Genomic DNA, 25,867 nt, shown 5'->3' with positions numbered 1-25,867 from the left:
GCCTTGCTGCAATGCACCCATGGGTTTATTTATTTAGCTTCAAACAGAAAAATTCCAATTTTAAAGGTTTACCTACTTCCATAGACAGTAAACCAGCTTACATGCGGTAAGTGTTTAAACAGTTTAATACTTTTCTAGTAAAACACATTATGAATAAAAGAACTGTTTCTATGCAATGAATTTGAGTCGCATTTAAAAATCTATCTAAATTCCGAGCTGTGTATGTAAACAATTTTAAGCATCCGATCCCGGCCGAGGAAATAGGTCGCGGTTGGACTAGCGAGCGGCCTAGTTATTCCGTTATCCAATACACAAGATTTGCGCCTTGCCGTAATGCACACATGAGTTTATTTCTTTGCAAAAGATTATACCTTAACCTACGAATGAATGCTGTTTTGGTGTCGTAATTTAAAAAAAGATAGTATGACTGTCATTGAAAAAAGGTGTTACATAATTGTTCTTTGTGATTTTGTCTATGTCATAAAATAGTTCTTTCGTTTTACAGCGCATCGATTGTGAACATTTCAGCGTGGTTTAAAACAAGAGGGTTAAACGACCACGAATTTTGACAGATTTGGCTACAAAGAGTGTAAAAATGATGGATACAAAACACAAGTGCGATTATATCTTGTAGGAGATAAAAATATATATAATTAATCTACGTTTGCCATAAATACAAAATTTTATCATAAGAATATTTGAACATTTAGATCCGCCGAATATTTCAATTTCCCTTCATTGTTAGATTCTGATTTGAAATAACGTTTCGAGGTATAATAAGTGGAGAAATTTTTATTAGGCTGCATGTTCCGATTGGCCATTACATCTTTGTAAGATCATTCATTTGGTTTGCATGGAAAATTATTTGATACTCGTATTTACACGGAATTGATAGCCTTTTAACGTTAGAAATATTCAAAGTAAATAAGTATAATTGGGCATACAAAACCCCCATAAATACATCATGGGATAGTTTAGGACGGTTAACTGTTTGGTCTCATCCTTCGAATGACCGGGTTTATTCATCCTGCATATTTTGCATCAATTATAAACAACGTAAACTTGAAAATTATTAATGAACAGATGTACACTTTTTTATCAAATAGTCATGCTGTATATTTTATTTGTTATTGTCAAAATCGTAATACAATCATACTAGCTTCGGCGTAAGGGGCCAGTTTAAACACGAGGCGAAATAACGCGAAACCCTTTTATGTCGTTTATTTTGTAAATAAATTTGTACATTGTACGGTAAAACTTGTCTAATTCGGTGGATAACAACCTTGGCCGGAATGGCTAACTTCCTTTTAAAGATATTTGTTGCAAAATAATTATAGTATTTAATGCAGTAGGTGTATTCTTGCAAAATTTTAAATTCTTTTGAAATATATTAGATAACATCGATCTTATTTACGGTACATGTACCTATTTTTATTTTCATTTTTTTTTTTGGGGGGGGGGGGGGGGTCCATAACGGAATACATAAGATGGAAAAGCTTTTTCAATCAAATCATCGTAATTGATAATTTTTCAATCATCCGATTCACCTGAAAATTCTTAACCGGAAATTGTTAAAAAACATTAACAAGTCAACAGTAAGCTGAACTAACTAAGGGCGAGAACTGTTATTATGCAGGAAACAATAGATTAATATTTATATATAAATTAGAATTTTATATAAAAAATATTGAGAATTTTGACAGAATAATATGCAACTTTGTACGTGTACCCATACAACGGGGATATTAAACGATATCGGCAGTCTTACTCCCGCGGTATCCGAATCACGGCCGGAAAAAATGGGGTGAACTTAATCTACCTATCTAATTTTAGCAAAAAATGCGTATTTATTTATAACAAGACTCTACGGTATAAACTGAAATGAGCTGCTAGTTTGGATCTATATTCAATGTTGTTTAAATCAATAGCTACGACAGAAACAATTGTGGATAATTGAGCATTAATTAACTCGCAGAAGGCCAATCGATCGATAAGTGACCGGACTACGGGAGATAACTCTCACTAATTATAAACATCGCGGCTGGAATAGACAAGATCCGGATTGCACAACATTTTTTAATAATAAACATGTATATTATTTTTTCATTGACAAGGAAAACTACTGCAACGTATATAATTACACACATACTTAGCATAACCATCGTTTAAAAGCTTACAAATATTTTATAAAAAATCGTACCAAGCAGCTTTAATATTAAGATTTACATGTGTAAGACACTTCATTTGTCATGTGCATGATCCTGGCCATGAATTATTTTCAATACTTGTTTATTTCTCCAAAGTGATGTCTAATTCTTTTTACAGCTGTTGTCATTTAAAATTACGTGAGGTAAAAAATTTAAAACTTTGAGTCGATCTCAACTGTTAACTGTTATGTATCGAAGAAATCTATTGATTTAATCATGTGTTACGTAATGAGGTAATTAGATTTTTAGGGGTCAAACGTTGAAATTTTGATCACCAATATATCTTTTGATATTTGACATTTCATTCGATATCAAGAAAAGGGGGCTTGCCTCTCAAATTAAGGGACCAGAGGGCTCTAAAGTCTGTTATCTATAGCTGTTTACTGAGAGATATTTTGTGAAAGGTCATAAAAGCAGAAATGTTATCTTACGTTATGTATCCAAGCAATGTAATGATTTAATCATGCGTTACGTAATCAGAGGTTTTCAGAGGTCAAATGTTCAACATTTAAAGACCAATATATCAGAAATGAAATATCTTTTGAAATGCAGTATAGATGAAAAGATGCTCAAAATGATGTTCTAAACAATATTCAACCTTTAAAAAATGTCGTTAAACGGTCCCTATAAGGTGATAATGAATTGGTCCCTAAAACTTTCTTTCCCGTATATCTCACGAACGGTAACAAATTTCTAAACAACACGTGTTGAACAAAATATGTTTCAAATTAAAAGACCTATTTGATATCAAGTAAAAGGGACTGACCCCTCAAATTAGGGATCAAGATGGGCCTAAAGTCTTTTTATCTATATAGTCATTTACTGAGAGATGTTTTCAATAGGTTTCAAAAGCAAAATAAGGTATGCAACGCACTTTGAAAAATTACGCAGTTTGAATTTTTTTTATTTAACCTAACAATTTAATGATCTTCTCATGCATTACCTAATTAGGGATTTTAGGGGCCAGAGGTAAAACGTTTAATCTTTTTTTTTTATCTCAATTGAAAGAATTGCAAGCATTTAAAAATGCAACGTAAAAGAACTTATAAAGCATTACAGGAAAGCATTAGTACTCAACTACTATTTCCAGATCATGTTTTGTTGTCAAAATTTAAGTCCATGACGTCAAATCCGTTCTAAAATTCGAACGGAAGACCTCCTCGTTGCTCGCAACGAGATCGTGTCTAGTTCTCATTACTGATTTGGGATGTTTCTTGCAGGAGATCAACCCCAACTTCCAGAATCAGAGGAAGCTTCATGCAGGACTGCATGTACCAGTACAAGTGTACCGGTCCAGCAGATGGCTGACGGGAATCCTCCCAAGAGAAAGAGAAGTAGGGACATCAGCGAGATACACTTGGAGGTGTTGGAAGCTGAGAAAGACAAATTAAGATTGGAGACTGATTACATTAAGCTGAAAATGAAGAAGGTTTCTGCAGAACTGGAATTAATCGAGATGCAGAAAAACTCTTTAAGAAATGGCACTTTGAACTACTTGTCTCTCTCTCCATTTTCAGAAGTTTAACGCAGTTTTAACCCAGTATTTTGAAAAAAATCTTTCCTCATAGCTAGTAATTGATATTTTTGCCTTTTTTGTGTGTGGTTTTTTGGGGTTTTTTTTTGTTTGATCATACATTTATTTAAAATTACCATATGGTTTTATAGCTTTTTAAAAAGGAACATGTTATTTGATAAGATATTTTAATTCCATTCATGTAATATCAATCTCCCAGATTCATGCTCATTTTATTAATACTAGATGATACCCCGCTCAATCGGTGGATTTAACACTTTACACATTATTATCATATAATGCTTAATATGTTGAACCATATTTTTGTTCCTTTTTGTATTATCTTTGTCCCATTTTTCTTTAAAATTGAAATGAAAAAAACCACCAAACTGCATTGCAGATTTAGAGGAACGGACGGGGATAAAAAATCAGCACTTCAGATAAAAGACTGTTTTTAAAAAACAATCATGGGGGGGGGGGGGCATCCCTATTAAACATTTACGTAGAATACAATTATCTTTTCAACAAATTTATGTCTTAGGTTTACATCTGTCGTGATACAAAAAAGTATAAAATTAAATTAAAACACGTTAGATTATGCATTATTATCCATTTGCATACATTTTTTAACCAAACTTGTCAGGTTCAAAGTATCTGGATGACATGTTAACTCGCCCTATGTATAGGGCCATGATGTCAATTAGTCAACCCGTTTCTGGGCACCCTATTCTGGAAAGTTCTTTTCATTAATATTAAAATAGCATTAATTGTTCCATTTTATTTATTAACTTTTGTATTAATAGAAGTCCGATCCAAGGTATCTGCCCGCGATGCATAATGAACCCGTCCTACACTTTTCGTCAATTAGTCCATTCGCGTTCTTGGTTACCCCGTTCTGGAAAGTTCTCAAGCGAATGGGTATCAAAACTAAAATCGCCCACTAAAGAAACGAATTTACTCATTTTATTTATTCAACGTTTGTCAAATCTTAACTTTAATGTATTCTCTAAATAGGCTCACAGTAAATATATTCACTCTTTACGTTATCATTCAATATTATTTCATTGCAATTATATATTTTGATGCAAACTGTCCCTGACTTGGATCCGCCAAAGCGTGTCCACCACCTTACTCTCATTTTTGATATTTCGGGCTTGTTTATCGTAAATGAAAGTAGGTTTTTGATTAATTTCACAATAATAACTTATCAGTTAAAATTCAATTATACCTTACGGACAGCATCACGCATGTGTTGAAATACCAAAGGTGTAAGCAAGTACTCTGGTGCAGGCGTTTTATAGTTTATTTGCAAAATGCCTTAATTTATAAGTATAGATGGTAAAGGCAGTTAAAATAAGATATGGTAAAAAGTGTCAACAAAAACATACGGTAGTCGAATACATATGTACCAATACTCTCTCTCTCTCTCTCTCTCTCTCTCTCTCTCTCTCTCTCTCTCTGAAACTTGCTTTGTGAGATTTTTTTTTATCATAAATCAAATCAAATCAACTTTGTATATTTATAAAATATTGAAATTTGTTCTTTGCATGTTGAAAATATCTGCCTTAATATTACTACATGTATGTCTCAAATAACATTGGTTACAAGTTTTCTATTCTACAATTAACTGTTTATCAATTTGATTTGATAAAAAAAAAATGAATTACCAGAATTAAAAGATGCAAAGTCATTAATTGTCTGGTAATTCAGAAATAATTACGAGCAATATGATCCCTCACAGTTTTCGCATTGCCCCCCATGTCAACTACACCATCTATTACATCTTCAGCGACATTAAGATCATTGTCATCGGAATTTGAGATGATGTCTCCTCTGTTGATTGACACACAACAGGCAACTACTGCAACACATGCCCTCTGTGGTGATAATCGCAGTTCGCTGTGCAAACACGAGAAACTTCTTTTTAGAATCCCGAAAGTCTGCTCTATTAGCACCCTTGTCCTGCAATGTGCCGTGTTGTATCGCTGCATGTGTGCCTCTGTGGGGTTTAAATATGGAGTCATCAAGTAAGTCTTGAGCAAATATCCGGAGTCACCCAACAGCATCCCTTGTATGTGTCCTGCATAAATTTTATTTGTAATAGTCAGTTTTCAATTTGATGGAATACACAGTCATAAAGGTGCAATAATTTAAATCGGAATTATAAAGAACAAAGCCTTTAATTGTTACCCCCTTTTAATTATTTAAGTAATTCTTATTATTATAATTTTTTTTTTCAGATAGATGGTGAGGGTATATAATAACAACATGGTAGAACATACCAAACAACATACCATTTTCAAACTCTCTGCATAATACAGATTCTTTAAAAATCCTAGAATCGTGCACAGATCTTGGCCATTTGGCGACAACATTTGTGATGCAAAAATCAGGGCCACATACCATCTGCAATATTTTGAAAAAATGAGTCCAATGAAATAGTTGTAATTAACTAGATACTGTTTAGCAAATTCTGCTAGATAATAATTAAGAAAGTTTAACAATATATTGGGAAATTTGGTGAATAATATGGTATGAATAAAAATGTGGAACCATCTTGATAAGATGCTGCACTCAAGATCATCGCAGCTAGCCTAGCGGCTAGGCCGTAGATGTCTAGGTATATTGAACAGCAGCTTGGTGGGCCACTAGGTCTATGATTTGGAGTTGGAATAATAATAAATAGTAAATACCTTTGTGCTTAAACTACGTTCATCTATTAATATGAAAAATTTCCTGATTATCTGTTTTGAAACGCCCCCTACGCTTCAGGTTTCAATACACATCCAAAAATAGAAAGTCTACAGGGATTTTGCATTGCATCAGCCATTTATAAGCTTGGGTGATAACATTGAAAAATTGGGCGAGGTGTCCCGAGTACTTGGAGAATGGAGAAAGGTGTAAACATTTCCCATTATAAATTTCCATCTGAAATTTGTTTTCGTTCCTGTGAAATTTTATGAGTGAAAAGGGATAATTTGTCTATGAAGATATCTTGGATATTTTTCATTTCATTGATTTTTACTGTACTTCTTTCACACATATCTGTATTTTTATTAAAAATAATCAAAAAATGATGGAAGCAATAATTTGGGACAGACTATAATAACATGGACATAATTGGTTAATTTTAAGCTGAAATATACGTGCAAAAATTCTTCATAACCTATAGGATGAACAAAGTATCACTAAATATACATGTTTCATGTCTGTGACGAAGTGGTATCTAAGATAGCCATCGTGAATTTGATTAATATATTCATTGCATGAAATATTCAGGCTACAAATATCAACGTACATGTAGTGGGTAGGTTAGCTTACTGTTTAACACTGAGGCTGCAACGTACATATATAGCCCTATAATGTAGCAGCTATGATCTTGAACGCATGCACACATGCACAGAACCAAAGGGTTGGGATTGACCCCCCCCCCCCCCCCCCCCACCCCGGAATGTTTTTTTCTGGATCCGCACATGGCTCATCCTATATATTTTAACTTAATGATACATTGTGTTTATATTATTTTAATCTTTATAGTCCATTTTGTTGGAGAAAATATTCTATCTCCATTACCTATCGATGAATTTTCCTGATTTTTTAAATAGTTATTTATTAAGTATTTTTCTACCGAAATGCCAACTTTGACAGAAATTTAAGCGGAAAATTTTGCATGACTGTCTTTCATATGAGGGATAAGATTGGGGTAAAATGTATGTAAACATTACGGAGGCTGGACGATCCGCTCCTATGACCACGAAGTCAGGGCGTCCGAAGAGAATAAACGAGAAGATAAGTAATGAAAGTTTACCTGCTATTTTGAAAAATCTGCTCTTGTAGGACGAAACATCCCTCGGAAACTTTATGTAATTCCCTGCTTTCCCTGCCAAAAGATGACAGACATAGCGTGCGGCTCTGCCAGTAGTAGATTTGGCTACACCCAGGGACTCTCCAACTAAGTTATAAAATGATCCCGTCGCCACAAACCTCAGGGCAGCCAGAACTTGTAGCAAAGGAGGGAGAGGGGAATTTCTTAATGTTGGATGAACCAAGTCTTCGAAGAACCTACCAACTATAAATAGAATGGTGTCTGGCCTAAAACGGTACTTCCTAAAAACTTCATCTGCGGGGAGTTCTTCCAGTGGGTTGCTTCTGTCCTTAAAAACTCTTGGACGTCTTTCTTCTTCGCTGAATGATGTTGCATAAATTCAATCTCGCACCCACGGAAGCCATATTGAAAGTGGGCAAAAACTAAGAAGTTAGACACCTATTTACTTGTCTAACTTTCTGAGCTCAAAAGTGAGACCAAACTAAGAAAGTGAGACTGACAACGAGACGAGAATCTTTTATGGCACACTAAGTCTGAGACTTAGACCGAAATTTGAGACCGTCTCAAATTTCGGTCTCAGATCTGAGCTAGCTAAGTTTTATGGCCCCGGGGCCAGATATACATGTAAAGTAAAAATTGACATGTTACTGATTAAATATGACATCATGTGCTTATTGTGACGTCATATCCATCTGAGAAATTTAACTCTCAGAGTTGCCTTATCATACCCGCGTTCTATGCTGGTTTGTTCGTTCAATGCGATTTTTTTTATCGAAGATGATTAAACAATAATGCTGTTTAATTTCGCCAGTGCCAAGATGGCATGTTTGCACCCGTTTAAGATGCAGTTTTGAAAAAAAAATTCATACATACTTCATACATTTACCTTTAAAAATCAATATTCTATGACAAAATGATAATTCCAATAAGAGAAATGATTCTCCTTCAAGAAATATTGACATTCCCATAGGATTTTTGATATACATGTACATATAAAAAGTGTATTTCCCATAGGAGAATAGCATTTCATTTAGGGATTTGATTCATACAGGTAGTTTTCTTATAGGAAATACAGATTCGTTATCGGATTTAATCACATCCTATCGAAATTGAAATTCCTCCATGTATAGGAAGTTTTTGTATTCCGATAGGAAATTTCAATTTCTTTTAGGAATGTTGTTTTTCCTTTAGTAAAGAATTATTCTCTCGTATGATTTTATTTTTAAAAAATTATATCCCACCTGCAAGGTGAGATAAAACGATAACAAATGTGGTTGTAAACTCTTTAAGTTTAGGTCCCCTATATGCCATATTTGAATTTAGTACTGGCATAATTATCCAGCACAGTGCTTAAAGGTCTCATTTTTAAGCGCTAAGCGTACGCAGTACGCAAAGCGCTTATTGGCATTGCTTTTCGGGGATGCCACTTCCGAATAAGTGCCACCTATAATCATCTAAAATTATCTGATGACTCGATGTCTAATAATAGAATGCAAAGAAGTAAGTAGGCTACTCGACTGTAGCATTTGTGTAGTATCGGTGTTTAAGGCAAAATATTTCTAATTATTTGCATCAGCACACAAATAATCACGATAATATTTTTCTTTAACATCAAAGATTTAAAATAAAAGAATATTTATCAGTACAGTGCAATTTTAAGGTCAAAGAGAATAGGACCTACGTAGTTTTGTAAACAACATGTTGCAATGGGGTTCCATACAGAAGTTCACGGGCTGTGATATCGGTAAAAAGGCAAAATAATTCCTAGAACAGAACTGACAATACACGGTGGATTTCACATTTTGTTAATCAGATCGTTTATTAAAACATTTACCTAAAATACGATTACGTGAATAAACTGATGAATTTTTCTTAAAATATAACTTGCAACATTATATGCAGCTTTACCCGCGTAGTAATACACTATTTACAAAGGAAAGCGTGGGTCGGCATTTTGTAAACACAGCGCAACGACATCAAGATTGAAGCAAAGAAGGCGGGACTAATTCACACTTGACTTCACAGCTCAGGTAAATTTATAGATAACATTGCAAGTTTTCAAAGAATATAGCCGTCGTTATTTGATTAGAAAATCGCATTCATGAGATAAGTAAAAAAGAAACGGCGTCGATGAAGTGTAAAGTAGTTCTAGCGAGCGAGTAAAGCAGTAGGGCCTACTGTGTAGTTTTTTTATTGCAATATATTACAGTATACATTGTATTGGTAGTAGGACTAATTAGAAATGTGACTCTTTAGAATTGTTGACACAAAGCAGGAACAGCTTTAATGTGTTTAGTGTTGCTATTCATGATATTGATCTGAAACAATTTTAACTGTCAAGGCCTATAAGTAGATTAGATAGTACTTACGTTGTTTATTCCATTGAAATATAGTTTAATATTAATTTAAAAACGGTTAGAAAACTTAGAATTTGATTGTCAAGATTAGTTCACTGGTTTTTCTTAACTTCATGTTGAAGTTCTTTTTTCACTCTGAGGTTAATTTGTATTGAACATGTGTATTACTGGATGGTAACCATATATATATATATATATATATATATATAGATCTATATACAAAATTTACAATTCCTTTAATTGTTCATACAATCCGTAGTCAGCCAGGTGAGAAAATTTTAGAGCCAGTAATTTGAGATACATTGATATATTATTTGACATAATATTGAAAGGTATATGAACCTTGAGAACGTTTTTCCACTGACAAGATATTCAATGTGACAAATATTTGAGAATTTATGAGACACATTGTTCTGTTTGAAAAATGAGAAGCATGAGAATAACAAAATGAGAAACTTGAGAAATGAGATTACATGACAATAACAAATGAGAATGAGTGAATTTTTGAGATGCAGTGAGAAATACTTGTATTGACATTATCTTGAGATACTTCAATGATTAAAAATTGAGATTTGAAAACTTTTTTATGAGACTGTGTGTACGTCATAAATTTGTGAATTTGAATAACAATTTAATATGCATTGAACATTGCTATATATATCTGAAAACAATGAGAATAACTGAATGTGAAACTTGAAAAGTGACAAATTGTAGTATTGAGTTTGTGTTTAAAAAGTTTAGCACTTGAAATTAACTGTGTATATAAATATATATAAAATATAAACAACAATTTGAGAAAAAAAAATGAAACATTTCATTTCCATATTAGAGTTTAAACATTTTCAACAACCTTCTTGAAAAATGACATGTAAAATTGAAAACTTGAGAACAGTCAATAAGTAAATTGAAATGCTTTGAGTACATAAAGCATATAAGTTTTGTTTTTGCTTATTGCGTACAAGTTTTTTTCTGTTGTCAGTAATTTTTTAAAATTTTACCACTGAATATGGAACAAAACATACCAATGAGGGATTTATTGGTTAGGCCATCAATTACTGTATTTGCTGATTTCTGTCAGGGTGATACTCGTTTTTCAATTTATTCAAGAGGTAGACAATGCATGACCAACTGTATCACTTTCATTATGGAATCATGTCTAACAGATGTAACAACAATTGGGAGGACACACATGAACATGGTTTTAATTGCGGGTGATGTATTGTACAAGAAATTACCAAAAAATGGTCAATCTAATGAGCTGTTGCAGTTTTCTGATTTGCCTCAATTTATTATGTATCATGGCAATTGCTTTACCATAAGAGAATATAAAGTTACATATGGAAGCATGTCTACAGAAGGTGGAATAGATGGTTTAGGTTTGCCACTAGAGTCAAGCTTGAATGCAGTTTTTGTTGCTTCTCGGCAAAATGCATGCATGGTTATTTTTCATTCTGCTTCTATTGCAATTAAGTTTCATCATGAGTCTGGTAGATATTTTGTCTTCGATTCTCATAGTAGAGGACTAGATGGGCTATGTAAGCCCGAAGGACAAGCTGTGTTATCTGGTTTTGTATCTTTACAAGATCTGTGTTATTTTTTAAGAAACCTTTGTTTGTCATTATGTGGAAATCAAACTCTTCAGCAAGTGCAGTATGAAATGTGCTCATTTCAAATTAGTTTTGGAAAAAAGCGGAAAAGAAATGTGGTTGATTTAGATTATGTCTTGAATTCAGATCATTTTGTTGACACTCAGCAGTTAATCAAAATGAGTAGACATTTAGAGAAATCAAAGCCCTCATCAAGCATAACAGAGTTGTCCTTGGAAAAAGATTTGACAAAATCAGATGCAAATGTCTTGAAGATGAGCTTTCACCAAAAAGTATCTAAAGGTCCAATGTTTGTATGTTCTTGTTGTACTCAGACATGGTTTAGAGATGGTGTGCTAAAGGCAGAACAATTAAGAAAAACAAATATAGGTTCAACTTGTTTGACTGGTTTCAAAAGTGTCAATGATACTGAATGGATTTGTCATACATGTCACAGAAATTTAAAGGCAGGGAAAATTCCTTCGTTTGCTGTTGTGAATGGTATGGGATTTCCAGAAAAGCCTCCAGATTTAAACATAACAGAATTGGAAGAAAGATTGATCAGTCCCAGAATACCCTTCATGCAGCTTGTTGAAAAACCTCGTGGAGGGCAAAAGAGTTTACGAGGAAATGTGGTAAATGTACCATCAGATGTAAATTCCACAGTCACAGTGCTTCCAAGAACTTTAGCAGACTCTGAAACAATACAAGTTAAATTTAAGAGAAAACGCAGTTTTAAACACAGTGTGTTGCATGAAGCAATCAGGCCAAATAAATGTATTAAAGCATTGCAATGGCTCCTACACAATAGTGTTCTGTTTCAAAATGAAGGTATTTCTCTCAATGCTGATTGGTCAATTGAAACTGAACAGACAGATTGGCTAGGACTGCGTACAGAAGACAAGACAGACGATGGTTCTGCAGGTGCATCTCAACCTGAAGTCACTCAAAATCAATGCATTTCAGATGATGCAAGTTCAGATGGATGGACAGAAGATCAAAATTTTGAAAATAGACTCACAGGTAACACAGATACATTGCTACATCCCATTGATGTACGCTCGTTGTGTAAAACAATGTCATTTGCACCAGGTGAAGGACAGATTCCTCTTGGTTTATACCAAGACAAAAATGCTGAGTATTTATCCTTCCCTGCAATATTTTGTGGTCAAACACGTCCTGAAAATAAAGATCGTCAAACTCCAGTGCATTACAGCACTGTATGTAAGTGGGAGTTGAGAAGTGTTGACCGACGAGTTGCATGTTCTGTTCCAAACATCTTTTTCAAACTTAAGAAACTTCAGGTTAAACAGATCCAAGATAAGGTATCACTGGCAATGAGAAAATGTCAAACTGAAGGAAAGAAAGTTACAGTTGGTAATGTTCTAAACCCTGGAGATTTTGACAACATTGTTAGACTAAATGAAGGCTACCGAGTATTGAGAAATTTAAGAGGATCACCTGCTTATTGGGAAAGTGCAAAGAAAGACTTGTTTGCTATGATAAGACAACTGGGCATTCCTACCTGGTTTTGCTCCTTGTCAGCAGCTGAGAGTAGATGGACAGACTTGCTGAAAATTCTAGGAAAATTGGTCAATGAGAAAGATTACACTGATGATGACATTGAGAATTTAACCTGGCAGGAGAAATGCAAGCTGATAAAGTCTGATCCTGTGACATGCACTCGTTATTTTAACCATCGAGTCCAAGTTTTCATATCTGATGTATTAAAGTCATCGTTGGCTCCACTTGGAAAAATTGTAGATTACTTTTATCGTGTGGAGTTTCAACAGAGAGGTTCTCCTCACATTCACATGCTTGTGTGGATAGAGAATGCACCAAAATATGGAATAAATAGCAATCAAGAGATATCAGATTTTGTAGATAAGCACTCAACATGCCAGAAAAATGATGAAATTCCTAACCTGATAAATATTCAAACTCATAGACATGCCAAAACATGCAGAAGGAAAGGAAAGAAAATATGCCGTTTCAATTTTCCTCTTCCTCCCATGTCAAGAACTCAAGTATTAGAACCACTCACAGAATCAGAGAAAGAGGGGTATCAAGATATTGCAAATGTCTATGAAAGAGCTTGTGCTTTGCTAACAGATTTGAAGATAAATTCAACAGAAATGTCATTTTCTGAATTTCTGGAAAAATTGAACCTGACAGAAGATCTTTACATTATTGCAGTTAGATCATCTCTTACAGCTCCCAAGTTATTCCTTAAAAGAAATGTGGCAGAAATTCGTGTAAATCCTTACAATGATCTGATGATAAGATGTTGGGAGGCTAATCTAGATGTTCAATTCATTCTTGATGCTTATGCATGTGCAGCTTACATTGTTTCCTACATTTCAAAGGGACAGAGGGGCATGTCAAATTTAATGCAAGAATCATGCAAAGAAGCACAACATGGTAACAAGAATTTACAGCAACAAGTACGACACATTGGAAATAAATTCTTATCACATGTAGAAGTTTGTGCACAGGAGGCAGTTTACTTGATTTTACAATTGCCGTTGCGTTCAAGTACCAGATCTTTTGCATTTATCAATACTTCATTACCTGACAAGAGGACATTTCTATTGAAACCCTATGAAGTCCTGTGTGACATGCCTGAAAATTCAACTGATATTCAGTCTGACAATGCTTTAAAAAGGTATGAAAGGAGACCTAGAGTCCTAAGAAATTGTTGTTTAGCAGATTTTGTATGTCAGTATAATGTTGTATTTCCAAAGAAATGCAAACAACAAAATTCAGAGCAAGAATTTCTACCAGAAAATGAGCAAAATGAGTCAGATGATGAGGTCATGACATCAAATGATACTAGTGAAGAAATGAGTATCAGTGATGAAGAAATACCTATGGCAGATGGCACAATACTTAAAAAGAGAAATCAACCAAAGGTACTTCGTTATGTCAGATATAACAAGGATCAAGATCCAGAAAACTATTTCAGGGAACAGCTAATGCTATTTTACCCATGGAGAAAAGAGAAGGAAGATTTACTTGGAGCATTTGACAATTATGAGAATCACTACAATGAAAAAATTGACGTAATTAATGTCAATCGAATGAAATATGAAATGGACAATGGTGTAACTGAGATTTTGGAAAATAACTTGAAAGAAGTCAATGGTGATAATTATGTTGTGGCTGCTGAAGTTCAACATAACGAAGAAATTGATTCAAATGAACAATCAAGCAATCAAAGTACCGGTGTTTTCCATGGTTGTTTCAATCCGAAAGATATGGGATATGATTATGACTTAGGCTTAGATATTGGTATCACAAGAAAACAAATCAGTGATTGTGAATATCAAGTAAATTCACTGGATCAGAATGCATTCATGAGTCTTGTAAGAAATCTCAATGAAAAACAAAGAACTTTTTTCTATCATGTTTTGCACAAGGTTAAAAATGACAGTTTGCCATTTTACTGCTTTTTAACAGGAGGTGCAGGTGTTGGAAAAAGTGTTGTCACTACAGCTCTCTACCAAGCCATAACACGTTATTATTCCAAGTGTTTATCAATGTGTCCTGATGAAATTAAAGCCGTACTTTGTGCTCCTACTGGAAAAGCAGCTCACAATATTGGTGGTCATACAATACATTCACTGTTTTGTATTCCTGCTAACCAAAATTTGCAATACAAACCATTAGATGTGCAACAATTAGATACATTCAGAGTAAAATTCCGATCTCTGAAAGTAATATTTATTGATGAAATATCAATGGTTGGCAATAAAATGTTCAATTATATAAATCTGAGACTTCAGGAAATATTTGCAACAGAGCAACCATTTGGAGGTGTAAGTATTATTGCTATTGGTGATTTATTCCAATTGAAGCCAGTGTTTGATAATTGGATATTCCAACATTTAAAAGATGGTTATGAACCCTTAGCAACAAATCTGTGGCAAGAACTCTTCAAAATCTTTGAATTGACAGATATCATGCGACAAAAAGATGACAAATGTTTTGCCGAACTTTTGAACAGATTACGAGAAGGTAATCACACAGACAGTGACATTGCAATGTTAAATCAAAGGTTGACATCAGCAAATAATACATCAATATCATCATTGCCTCACTTGTTCACCAGAAATGTTGATGTAGATTTGCATAATATGCAGGCTTTTGAAAATGCATGTGATGGGCATAAATGTCTTATTCCAGCAATAGACATTGTAAATGGAGATGTTAATGAAGACACTAAGAAAAAAATTAGTGATAAAATACCAGATGATCCTGCAAAAACAATGGGGTTATTTAGAAACTTGTACATTGCTGAAGATCTACCAGCTGAAATATGTTTAAATATTGATGTTGAAGATGGTCTGACTAATGGAACTACTTGTTTAGTTAAGAAATTAGATTTCAGAGTACTAAACTCAAATCGATGTAGCATAATTTGGGTTAAATTCGAAACCCAACAAATTGGGTCAAAAGCACGTACTAAGTATGCACATTTGTACAACGAAAATTGTGATAAATTGTGGACACCAATTCTTGAAATAAGCAGAAATTTTAATGTAAGTAAAATTTTTGACATGAGTTTGAGTCAATATATACATAATGCTTCTTATAATTAAACGTTTCACCAACTCTAGGCCCATAAAACATGTTCTGTCTTTAGTTATTTGTCTCAAACCTTTGCTACATGTCTGATGAATATTAATGTGATCTGCCACTTGTGCCATAGACAATTCAAGATATTCTTCTCTTTTACTAGATTGAATCTACTAAAACTGTGAAAGTGAATGGAACTGACACAGTTATCAGAACAATTAGTATAGAAGAAAATGGGAAAAAAATCGATGTCACACTTTGGCGGGAAATGGCGGAGGAAGACTTGAAAATTGGGCAATATTTGTCCATTTCACACTGCATGCTTAATGAATGGCAACTACACAGAAGTCTGAACACAACACGTAATTCAAAGATTCAGGTAAACAACATCCCGCCATTAAGCAATAATCAAATTAAAACTAATTTTTTTTCTTGAACTTCTTCATGCAATAATTTTTCTTAAACCATTATTTCAGAAATTACAGCTTATAAACATTTAAAATTCATCAATGTCACTGTCAGTACATGCATTGAACATTTTGTTTTAAAGAATTGAAATTTAACTTTCATATTCTTGTAATTATATAGGAAAGTTTATTTTATTGCTTACATTGATTAGTGTTATAGCCAAATTCAAGATACTGAACACTTTCAAAGTTAACTACATTAGTACTTCTGATATGGAGACGATACTTGTGTTATTGTGATGTATATACATTAACTTGCTCTCTTTCCCTCTATTTATCATTTTTCATAAAAAGTGTTTTAGCTAACATAAACTGCTTGATACTCATCATGACATAAAGATAATTTACTGTAAATTTTTGGCATGTTTTTGCATTAAAATTACTGTAAAAAAAATTGTAGATAATTCAACCACTAACAACAACAGTGAGAGGAAACATCGACTCCATAACACTCAATGACATTGCAGTGGAAATTGCCCTGAAAGAAAATTCCAAAGAAGAATATAAGGACTTCTCTGTTGACTTGGCTATCATCAGAAGTGTATTCCCAGATACTCTTCAAGTAAGAGTTGAAGACCTGGAGAACTACCTCCTTCAGAAACTACCAATTCTAGTTGAACTAATTGTTCAAGGATCGAATCTACAAAACATGCACCTGATTGAACAACCAGCTGGATGTATGGACTATGATGCTGAACAGTAAAGAACCTACAATTATAACTCAACACATTCTCAGACTGAAAATGTAACTGAAATATTCTGTCATGACCATGTACACATAGTAAGGTAGTGTTGATTAATTTGGGGGAAAAACATTTGATCCTGTCCTTTTGTTTTGGATTTTCTGGTTGTTTGTATCAAAATTTTGATTTACATTCACAATGTCTCATACTTTAAATATTCAACATATATTGCATATATGTTGCATATATTGATATGCAAGTCATGCAGCTGTATTTTGGATGGTTAGTTATGTATTGTAAAAAATGCAACTGTATTTTGTACGGGTACTTATATTTCGGATTTTCTGGATTTTTGCATTAGAATTTTTCATTAATCCTAAGATGACCCATACTGTAAATATGATGGAAATATTTTTCCACGAGAGATATAGAAATGCTGTTGGATTTGTAAATCATGCAACTTTATTTTGTACAAATATGTAGTTCTATATTGTAACTCAATCAACTGTATTTTTTATCGGTACTTTTGTTTTGGATTTTCTGGGTGTTTGCATCAAGATTTTTGTTAACTCTCACAATGACTCCTACTGTATATATGGGTGAACTATTTAGCCATGAGAATGTACAAGTATATAAAGTAATGTTTGTTTTGAGAGTTATGCAACTGCATTTTGTACGGGTAGTTTTGTTTTGTAAGTCATGCAAGTGTATTTTATACCAACAGTCTTGTTTTAGATTTTCTTGATGTTTTAGTTAACCCTCACAATGACTCTTACTCTAATTGTGTTTGATATGTTCTGCCATGATTATGTACAAGTAAATATAGTAATGTTGTTTGATATCTATGTCATACAAATGTATTTTGTACAAGTAGTTTTGTATTGTAATAATTGCAACTGTATTTTGTACCTGTACTTTTGTTTTGAATTTTCTAAAATCTAAATGTTTGCATGAAGATTTTGATTAACCCTCACAATAACTCAAACTATAAATGTGCTTGAAATATTCAGCCATGAGTATGTAAACATAAATATAGTAAAGTTAATTGATTTGTAAGTCATGCAACTGTATGTTTCACATGTAGTTTTGTGTTGTAAAAAATGCAAAAGTATTTTGTACCGGTAGTTTTATTTTGGATTCTCTGAAGGATGCAGAAAAAATGCAACTGTACTTTGTACCTGTACTTTTGTTCTTGATTTTCTGAATGTTTGCATCAATATTTTGATTAACCTTCACAATAACTCAAACTGTACCGGTAAATAAGCTTGAAATATTCTTCCGTGAGTATGTAATCAAAAATATAGAAAAGTAAATTGATTTGTAAGTCATTCAGTTGTATTTTTTACAGGTAGTTCTGTTTTGTAAGTTAGGCAACTGTATTTTGAATAGTTAGTTTTGTTTTGTTAGTCCTGCAACTGTATTTTATATCAGCAATCTTGTTTTGAATTTCTTGATGTTTGCACAGGTATTTTTTACGGGTAGTTTTGTTTTGTAAGTTAAGCAACTGTATTATGAATAGTTAGTTTTGTTTTGTTACTCCTGCAACTGTATTTTATATCAGCAATCTCGTTTTGAATTTCTTGATGTTTGCATCAAGATTTATTAACCCTGACAATGACTTGTACTGTAAATATGCTTGAAATATACTGCCATGAGTGTGTACAAGTAAATAAAGTAATGCTGTATCATTTGAAAAGCAATCTACTCTTAATTTTCAACAGATTTTCCTGTGTAGTTTTCATTTTTTTTTTACTTTCGAAATTCCATTGGGCTTTAAAACATGTACTTAAAATCCCTTAACAAAGGCAAACACTATTATTGTATCTGGAATATTTTGACACTAATATGTACATGTTGTGTAACATTTTTTTTAGTTTATATAGTAGTTAATTTGCTATAGTCTTTTAAGTTTTTTTGCATGTAAGTGATGTACATATTTCAGTCTTTAAGTAGTCAGTGGATCTGCAAATCATTTGTGTAGATTTCATTGTGACTTCTCTTTCTTGGGTTCATGTTCATTTTAATTTGTCACATTCTTGATGTATATAAACTGCAGTAATATATTCAAAAACGCAAATCACAGTTACCATTCATTCCAAAATTTACTTTATACCATTTTATCGAAATGACACCCGTAATCTTTATTAAATTTTGTTAACGTACAAAACTTAATGCAGTATGCCTATTCATGTTCTATGCATTTCAATTAAAAACTGTGTCAAACTACATTGTCTGATTCTTTGTTGTTGTTTTTTTTTGTACTGAAGTTCGAAAACACATAACCAGCAAGCAGTCATAATTAATGTAAATCATATACATGTATACGACTATTTGACGGATGAATCTATGCCTGGCAGCAATTTTATACTGATCTTACAGATTTCACATCTGAACTTGCTGTATCTATAAAATATTTCTTAAGCTTTACATATAAAATTAGTTTCCATCCAAGATTAGCGCTTTTCAGTACTTTCAGTACTTTGATTAGTATATTGGATGTTTTTTTGGAGGTTATGATAAGATACCCAGTAGACACTTCAATACATGAGGTGCATGTATCATACACGCGACTTACACACATTTTGCAGTGAACAGGTTTACATGTAAAAACGTATTCCTTTAAAATAAAAAAAAAATAAAAAACTTAATTTGTCTATTATACTAAGCACATTAAGTTAAACGGAAATAAGTAATTCGTGTTTCATTAAGAACAAAGCAGTCTATACAAAACTCAAATCAGTTTGTTTTTTTCTTTTTAGTCCCCTACCGGTTTTCACCGGAGGGGACTATAACTTTCCTCTGCGTCCGTCAGTCCGTCCGCCCGTCTGTCTGTCTGTCTGTCGGTGTGTCCGTCTGTTTGTCCTACTTCAGTTTTCTACACTTTTTTCTTTATGCGTTTGCGGAATTATATATAAGTTCCTGAAGTGCTTCAAAATGTCAAACTACAGATCAAGTTTACACTTTTGTAGCGTTTTGTTGACATATTTTCGAGAGAACTATTTTATTTTTTTTTATATTCCATTTTTTTATGTTTGGGTTCGTTATCGGGTTCGCTGTGAATTGAATAAACGAGGAAAGTATGTAGTCAGTAATAATATCGTGCATTACTTGGACCACTCCTAGCTGCAGGTCTGTAGCTCCTGGTGTGAAAAAATTCGGATTGACGACCTGGGAGCTACAGTGCCTCCCATAGTAAAAAAAAACTGCAATTTACGGCGTACAAAAATTGCGCTAGTTTTGGACTTATTAATCTCATTTCCGAACATATTCTATACAAATATTTGATTCCAAAAATTTCTCGGACATTTTACTACAGATATCGTCACTTCACTTGCCTCTGATATTCTTTTAAACACGATCACCAGCCCTGTTAAATGAAGTGGTGCAGTTTGTTTACATGTAAAAATGGCGACTCTCGATCATGACGTGAAATAATATACTTTTTTTTTTCCGAGGTCGGTTTATTAGTCCAAAACTAGCACAATTTTTGATGCGCATTAAATTGCAGTTTTTTTTACTATGGTAGGCACTGTAGCTCCCAGGTCGTCCATCCGATTTTTTTTAGACCGAGCTACAGACCTGCAGCTAGACCATTCCATGTTTTGTTTATAAAAAAAAACAAACAAATAAGTTACGTGAAATAGTGTCAAGCATTGTGTTGTAAATATAATCGACAGGTTTTGTTCTTTTAGTTTTTGTTTTGTTTTTGTATTATTACAATCGGATTTGTTATCGGGTGGGTCTGTTGATTCGGGGTACAGAAGACGGTAAGAAATTATATTCTGCATAACAGTGCATCGTTTACACAAATTTCTACAAACCAATAGGGGACGTGTATTGATTATGCAATACTCTCAGAATGCTTGTTTTTGTTGTTTTTTTTTTTAATTTGGTTTTCATAATGTTAGAATGCAAGTTGTCGATTCTTCTGCAAAAAGTCTTATGTTCTCCTAAGGTTTTGTTTTAATCAAACGTTTCTGTGCAACATTGTGTAGTTGCGATCCGTCATGGGCCTAGTTATGATGGTCATAGATAGGTGTGGTTGCACAATGTTTAACTATGTTGTAACATGTAAAGCCCTACATATTTTGTTTTCTTATCTGTATTTCATAGCGGCCTCACTGTTTTCCATTGCTATCGCATTAATTGATAATTGAAGTGATAGTTGTGTAGCCGTGATTACACAAATCATAGATTAGATTTTAGATATTGGCTCTCCTTTGCACATATTTCGTCATTTTTCAGAGAAATACATGCATGTGTTACTGTAAGTTTTATGATATCATAAAAGCATTGGCAATGCATTTTAAGCAGTTCAAATAGTTTTGATTGTCTACGATTTTCATTACCTTTTTTTCTATAAAATGCAAAATGATGAACAGTGACTAATGAGCGCAAAGAAGCAGCTCTTGTTATTATATTCCGATAAGCATATTGGCGTAAGAGGGTGTTATTTGGTGTCCCTAGTTGTACTACTTACTCTTCTACGCTAAGGAATACGCTTTACACAAAACTTCTTTTAAATGTATTTCAAATATTTGCAGCATGCAACATAGGATTTTTTGGTGTTGACTGCAATGAAAAATGTGGACGATGTCTGGAAATATACCGATGCCACCATATACATGGTACATGTTTAACAGGATGTGAAGCTGGTTATCAGGGAAGCATGTGTAAAACACGTATGTAGACATTTACATAGGAACCAATACAATATTTAACATATATATGCATGGCCTAATTTGACTTACTTTTGAAGGTCATCTGAGCTGATCACTATTTGTCCGGCGTCCGTCTGTATGTTTATCTGTCCGTCTGTCTCTCTGTCTGTAAACAATTTACATTTTCGACTTCTTCGAACCAATGGATCAATTTGAACCAGACTTGACACAAAGCATTCTTAGGTAAGGTGGCGTCAAGTCTGCTAAAGTAAATAGTCTCACTACCCCCCCCCCCCCCCCCCCCACACACACACACACACACACACCTTTTTTTTTTAGGGTGACCATTAGGAAATATAAAAACAGAATTGTTGGTATCTTAAAACTTGTTTTTCTAAAAAATTAACTGCCAAGAAAAGCTGTAATTTGTGTGGAAGCATCCTCAGCTAGTATACATCAAAGTTTGTTCAAATCATGATCCTTTAGGGTATGGTGGGACTACGATGGAGGTTACAACAATCTTTAAAAAATCTTATCAAACACCAATTGGCAAGAAAGGTTGTAATTTGTGTGAAAGCACCCTGAGGTAGTGTATATTTAAGTTTGTTCAAATCATGATCCTTTGGGGTATGGTGGGACTACAATGGAGGTTACAACAATCTTTAAAAAATCTTATCAAAAACCAATTGGCAAGAAAGGTTGTAATTTGTGTGAAAGCACCCTGAGGTAGTGTATATTTAAGTTTGTTCAAATCATGACCCCAGTGGTACAGTGGGCCCAAAATGGGGGGGGGGGGGGGGGGGGGGGTCGACTTTTTTCATAGGAATATAAAGAGTCAAATCTATAATATTATTTTCCTTTTTAAAAAGCAATCGGCTAGAACAGCTGTAACTTGTGTGGAAGCATCATTATTTTGTATAGGTTCTCGTTTCTTAAAACCATGATCCACGAAGCAGGATGAGACCACCATGGGGGGGGGGGGGGGCGGAGGGGGTTGACTATTTACATGTACATCGGGATGTAAACAGAATTTGTTTTTTCAATTAAGGGTGTTGTTTACTCAGGGTTTGAGTTCTCAAATTAGGATTGTTATAAAGTTCAATGTAATGAGTAAAATTTGTTCTAAACAAAAAAAGTATTAATGAAATGAATTATTATTGACAAAACATTTAATATTTTTACTTTATTACGTAATTAGGCTCAAACAAAAATAGACTTTTAGCCAAACAGAGGAAATTCGGACTAAATTTTGCGGATTTTGTTTTCCGCTAAAACATTTTTGGCAGTATTCTAATATTGAAAGTTAAGATTTTATATTTTAGTCTATATAATTTTTCATATTTTCTGCTGGTTTTACCTCACTTATTCATTAAAATAAGTGTATGGCACGAATTGCGAAAATATTAAAAAATGCTTAAAAACGATAAAAGACACCATATCTCAAAATTTTGATCATTTACCTCATGAAAATTTTATACCAACAGAATAAGGTCAATATAAGTAGTTCAATGCTATAAATGTTTTTGTATTATCATCATTCAATTTTTTGTAAACTTAGATCAAAAATGGGTAGGAATTTGAAAACTGATAGAGGAAATTCGGACTGAAATATTTTTTTCAAATTGTTGCCGAAATCTTAATGTTTTGTACCTATTTAGTGCCACTGCCGTTCATAAAATGTATTACACTTTTTAAAGTGCTTTATTATTTGAAATATATTTACAAATAAGAAAATTTCAATTGTAGTGTAACATTTTATGGGATTTTTCTTGATTTTTCAAAAAAAATTCAATGGCCATTCATTGACCTACTTTTTTGAAAGTGAAACATAAAACTACAATCAAAGGTCTATAACATACAATAGATGGGGTTTCATTATCATCAGTGGCTTTTTTTTTTCATTCTGAGTAAACGTCATCCTTAAGCAGAAAAACTATAACTTGTTTGAAAGCATTCTTAGGTATGGTTATAAATAGGGAAAATATTAAAATGCCATATAAAATAGGATGACATCACTCTTATTTCTTTAGGGGGGGGGTGGTTAAATTTTTTCTTAAGAAACAATATTCAATATTTCAAAAATATATAGTATAATAGTATTACTAATATACAAGCATATTGACACTTGTTGATTCTAAGTTGATTAGACTGTGGCCCTAAATAATTCTTTGGCAAAAACTTCAAAGTTTGATGTAGGTTTATATTTATATAAACAGTTGTTGAAGATCTTTTTTTTTAGAATGGCAATGCTCAATATCTGATATACCTGCTACCTGATATTTATCCAGTTACAAAACAGGATCAACATAAGGACATCTAAGAAAAAAAAAGAAAATCGTTTAATACAGGATCTTTTTTCCGATATTTTGGATATGACTTCATGAAGTTGATCTTATTATGTCAATTTTTGCTCAAGGGAGCAATGTGGCTCATGGACCTCTTGTTATGAACAGTCATTGGAAAATAATTGATAATAATTTCTTTAAAAAAAACCCATAAAAACATAAAGGTAAATATCGTTTGTTGATCTAGCCTACATTCTTGGATTATTTAAAAAAGAATGGTATAAGAATACATTGAAATGAGTGTGCAGGATATAAAAACTTCAAAAATTAGTGTAATTATAGATGCATGCCTGGTTGGATAGAATACGTCTGCAATAAAGGGATTGTTCAAAATAGATATTAATTAGAGGGTGTACTGTTCAATACAGTGATACATGTCCATCACATAATATACAAAATACATGAATACTTCCAAGAGCATAAACGTTTCACTTTAATAAATGGCATGTTTGATCATTTCATTACAATTCTCCTACAACAATTGGAATCATGAAAGTCAATGAATAAATATAACATTGACGTGAGTGTGTTACCCTGTGAAACTTGTTAGAATAATTAACGGTCCGGAGTGTTAACCCTTATCGTACCTTTGCCGCGATCATAAATAGTGTGTGCCATTATAATAATTAAGGATTCGGATTGTTATTGTTTTTTTCCGAAACACTCTTTTTTCAGAAATCTTCCTTATGTGTAACATTTTATTTAATTCAACATGCCTTACATATTTAACTCTACTGGTACAAATGTACTGTACCAGTTATCGGCTGAGACCAGTTATCGTCTAAACTGAGAGTTCGGGTTTATAGCACGCGACAATCCAAGATTTTTTAATTCAGTCGTCTTTTTCGAATAAAGAAAAGTAAGTTCGCTTGAAAGCTTTCTTGAATATGTTTTTTACATGAGCTTAAACGATCATTGTTTACCGCTGATTTTACATCTTTGCACTTTCAGCAGTGGGGGAAGTGACGTAATAAGTTAACAATAGAATATTACCTCTTTGTGATACGTTATTATATCCCTTCTTTGATTTGACATATAACATCAATACATTTAACATGTATAAACAAAAGGAATTCACGAATTTCCGAGAAATTCGTAGCGCAATTGACACTTGATTGCACAATTATGTATTGAATAGTATACGATTTGGTGTATTATCGTATGATAATAAACGAATTATTTGATGAGTTTTGTTTATAATGTATCATGACCCCGAATACTTTAGTCTGATCTAGCAAAGGGGCATAATTCAAACTACATTCAGCAGAGTATAAAATCAACATGAACACGGATTTTTACTTTGTTATTATCACGAAGCCGATAACTGATACAGTAAATCGTAAAATCTCGGCAAATTCGGGGCGTGCTTAAAAGCACAAAACAAGATGTTTTGGGTTCTAAATAATGATATAAACTAACAGATTGATAAATAAGGATTTCACTTTTTAAAGTATGTCAAGTTTTATCCAAAAATATGAAGAAACTAGACACGATCTCGTTGCGAGCAACGAGGAGGTCTTCCGTCCGATTTTTCTGAAGGAAATATGACATCATCGACTTTGAATTTCGACAACAAAACATAATATGGTAAAAAAGAGTGAAGTACTAATGCTTTTTTGTACCGCTTTTTATAAGTTCTCTTAC

At 33.2% G+C, this 25,867-nt stretch overlaps 2 protein-coding genes across 2 annotated transcripts in view; both read left to right on the top strand.

The window, feature by feature from the left end:
- The window catches only part of LOC136270148 (multiple epidermal growth factor-like domains protein 10), a 42,947-nt gene that overhangs the window by 5,763 nt on the left and 11,317 nt on the right, over positions 1 to 25,867 (top strand). The window contains exon 3 of the mRNA XM_066066815.1: positions 21,762 to 21,899. Coding sequence (XP_065922887.1) covers positions 21,887 to 21,899 — 13 coding nt within the window. The 5' untranslated portion in view covers positions 21,762 to 21,886. The remainder of the gene's footprint in view (positions 1 to 21,761; positions 21,900 to 25,867) is intronic.
- LOC117682698 (uncharacterized) lies at positions 16,192 to 19,445 on the top strand. The gene is made up of 2 exons (XM_066066732.1): positions 16,192 to 16,446; positions 16,935 to 19,445. The coding sequence occupies exons 1-2, from the start codon at positions 16,336 to 16,338 to the stop codon at positions 17,235 to 17,237; spliced, it is 414 nt and encodes a 137-aa protein (XP_065922804.1). The 5' UTR covers positions 16,192 to 16,335; the 3' UTR covers positions 17,238 to 19,445.

The sequence above is a fragment of the Magallana gigas genome, chromosome 1, assembly GCF_963853765.1.
Source record: "Magallana gigas chromosome 1, xbMagGiga1.1, whole genome shotgun sequence".
Classification (NCBI taxonomy): Eukaryota; Metazoa; Mollusca; class Bivalvia; order Ostreida; family Ostreidae; genus Magallana; species Magallana gigas.
The sequence above is the reverse complement of the archived record's forward strand: the minus strand, read 5'-3'. Positions and strand labels throughout refer to the sequence as shown.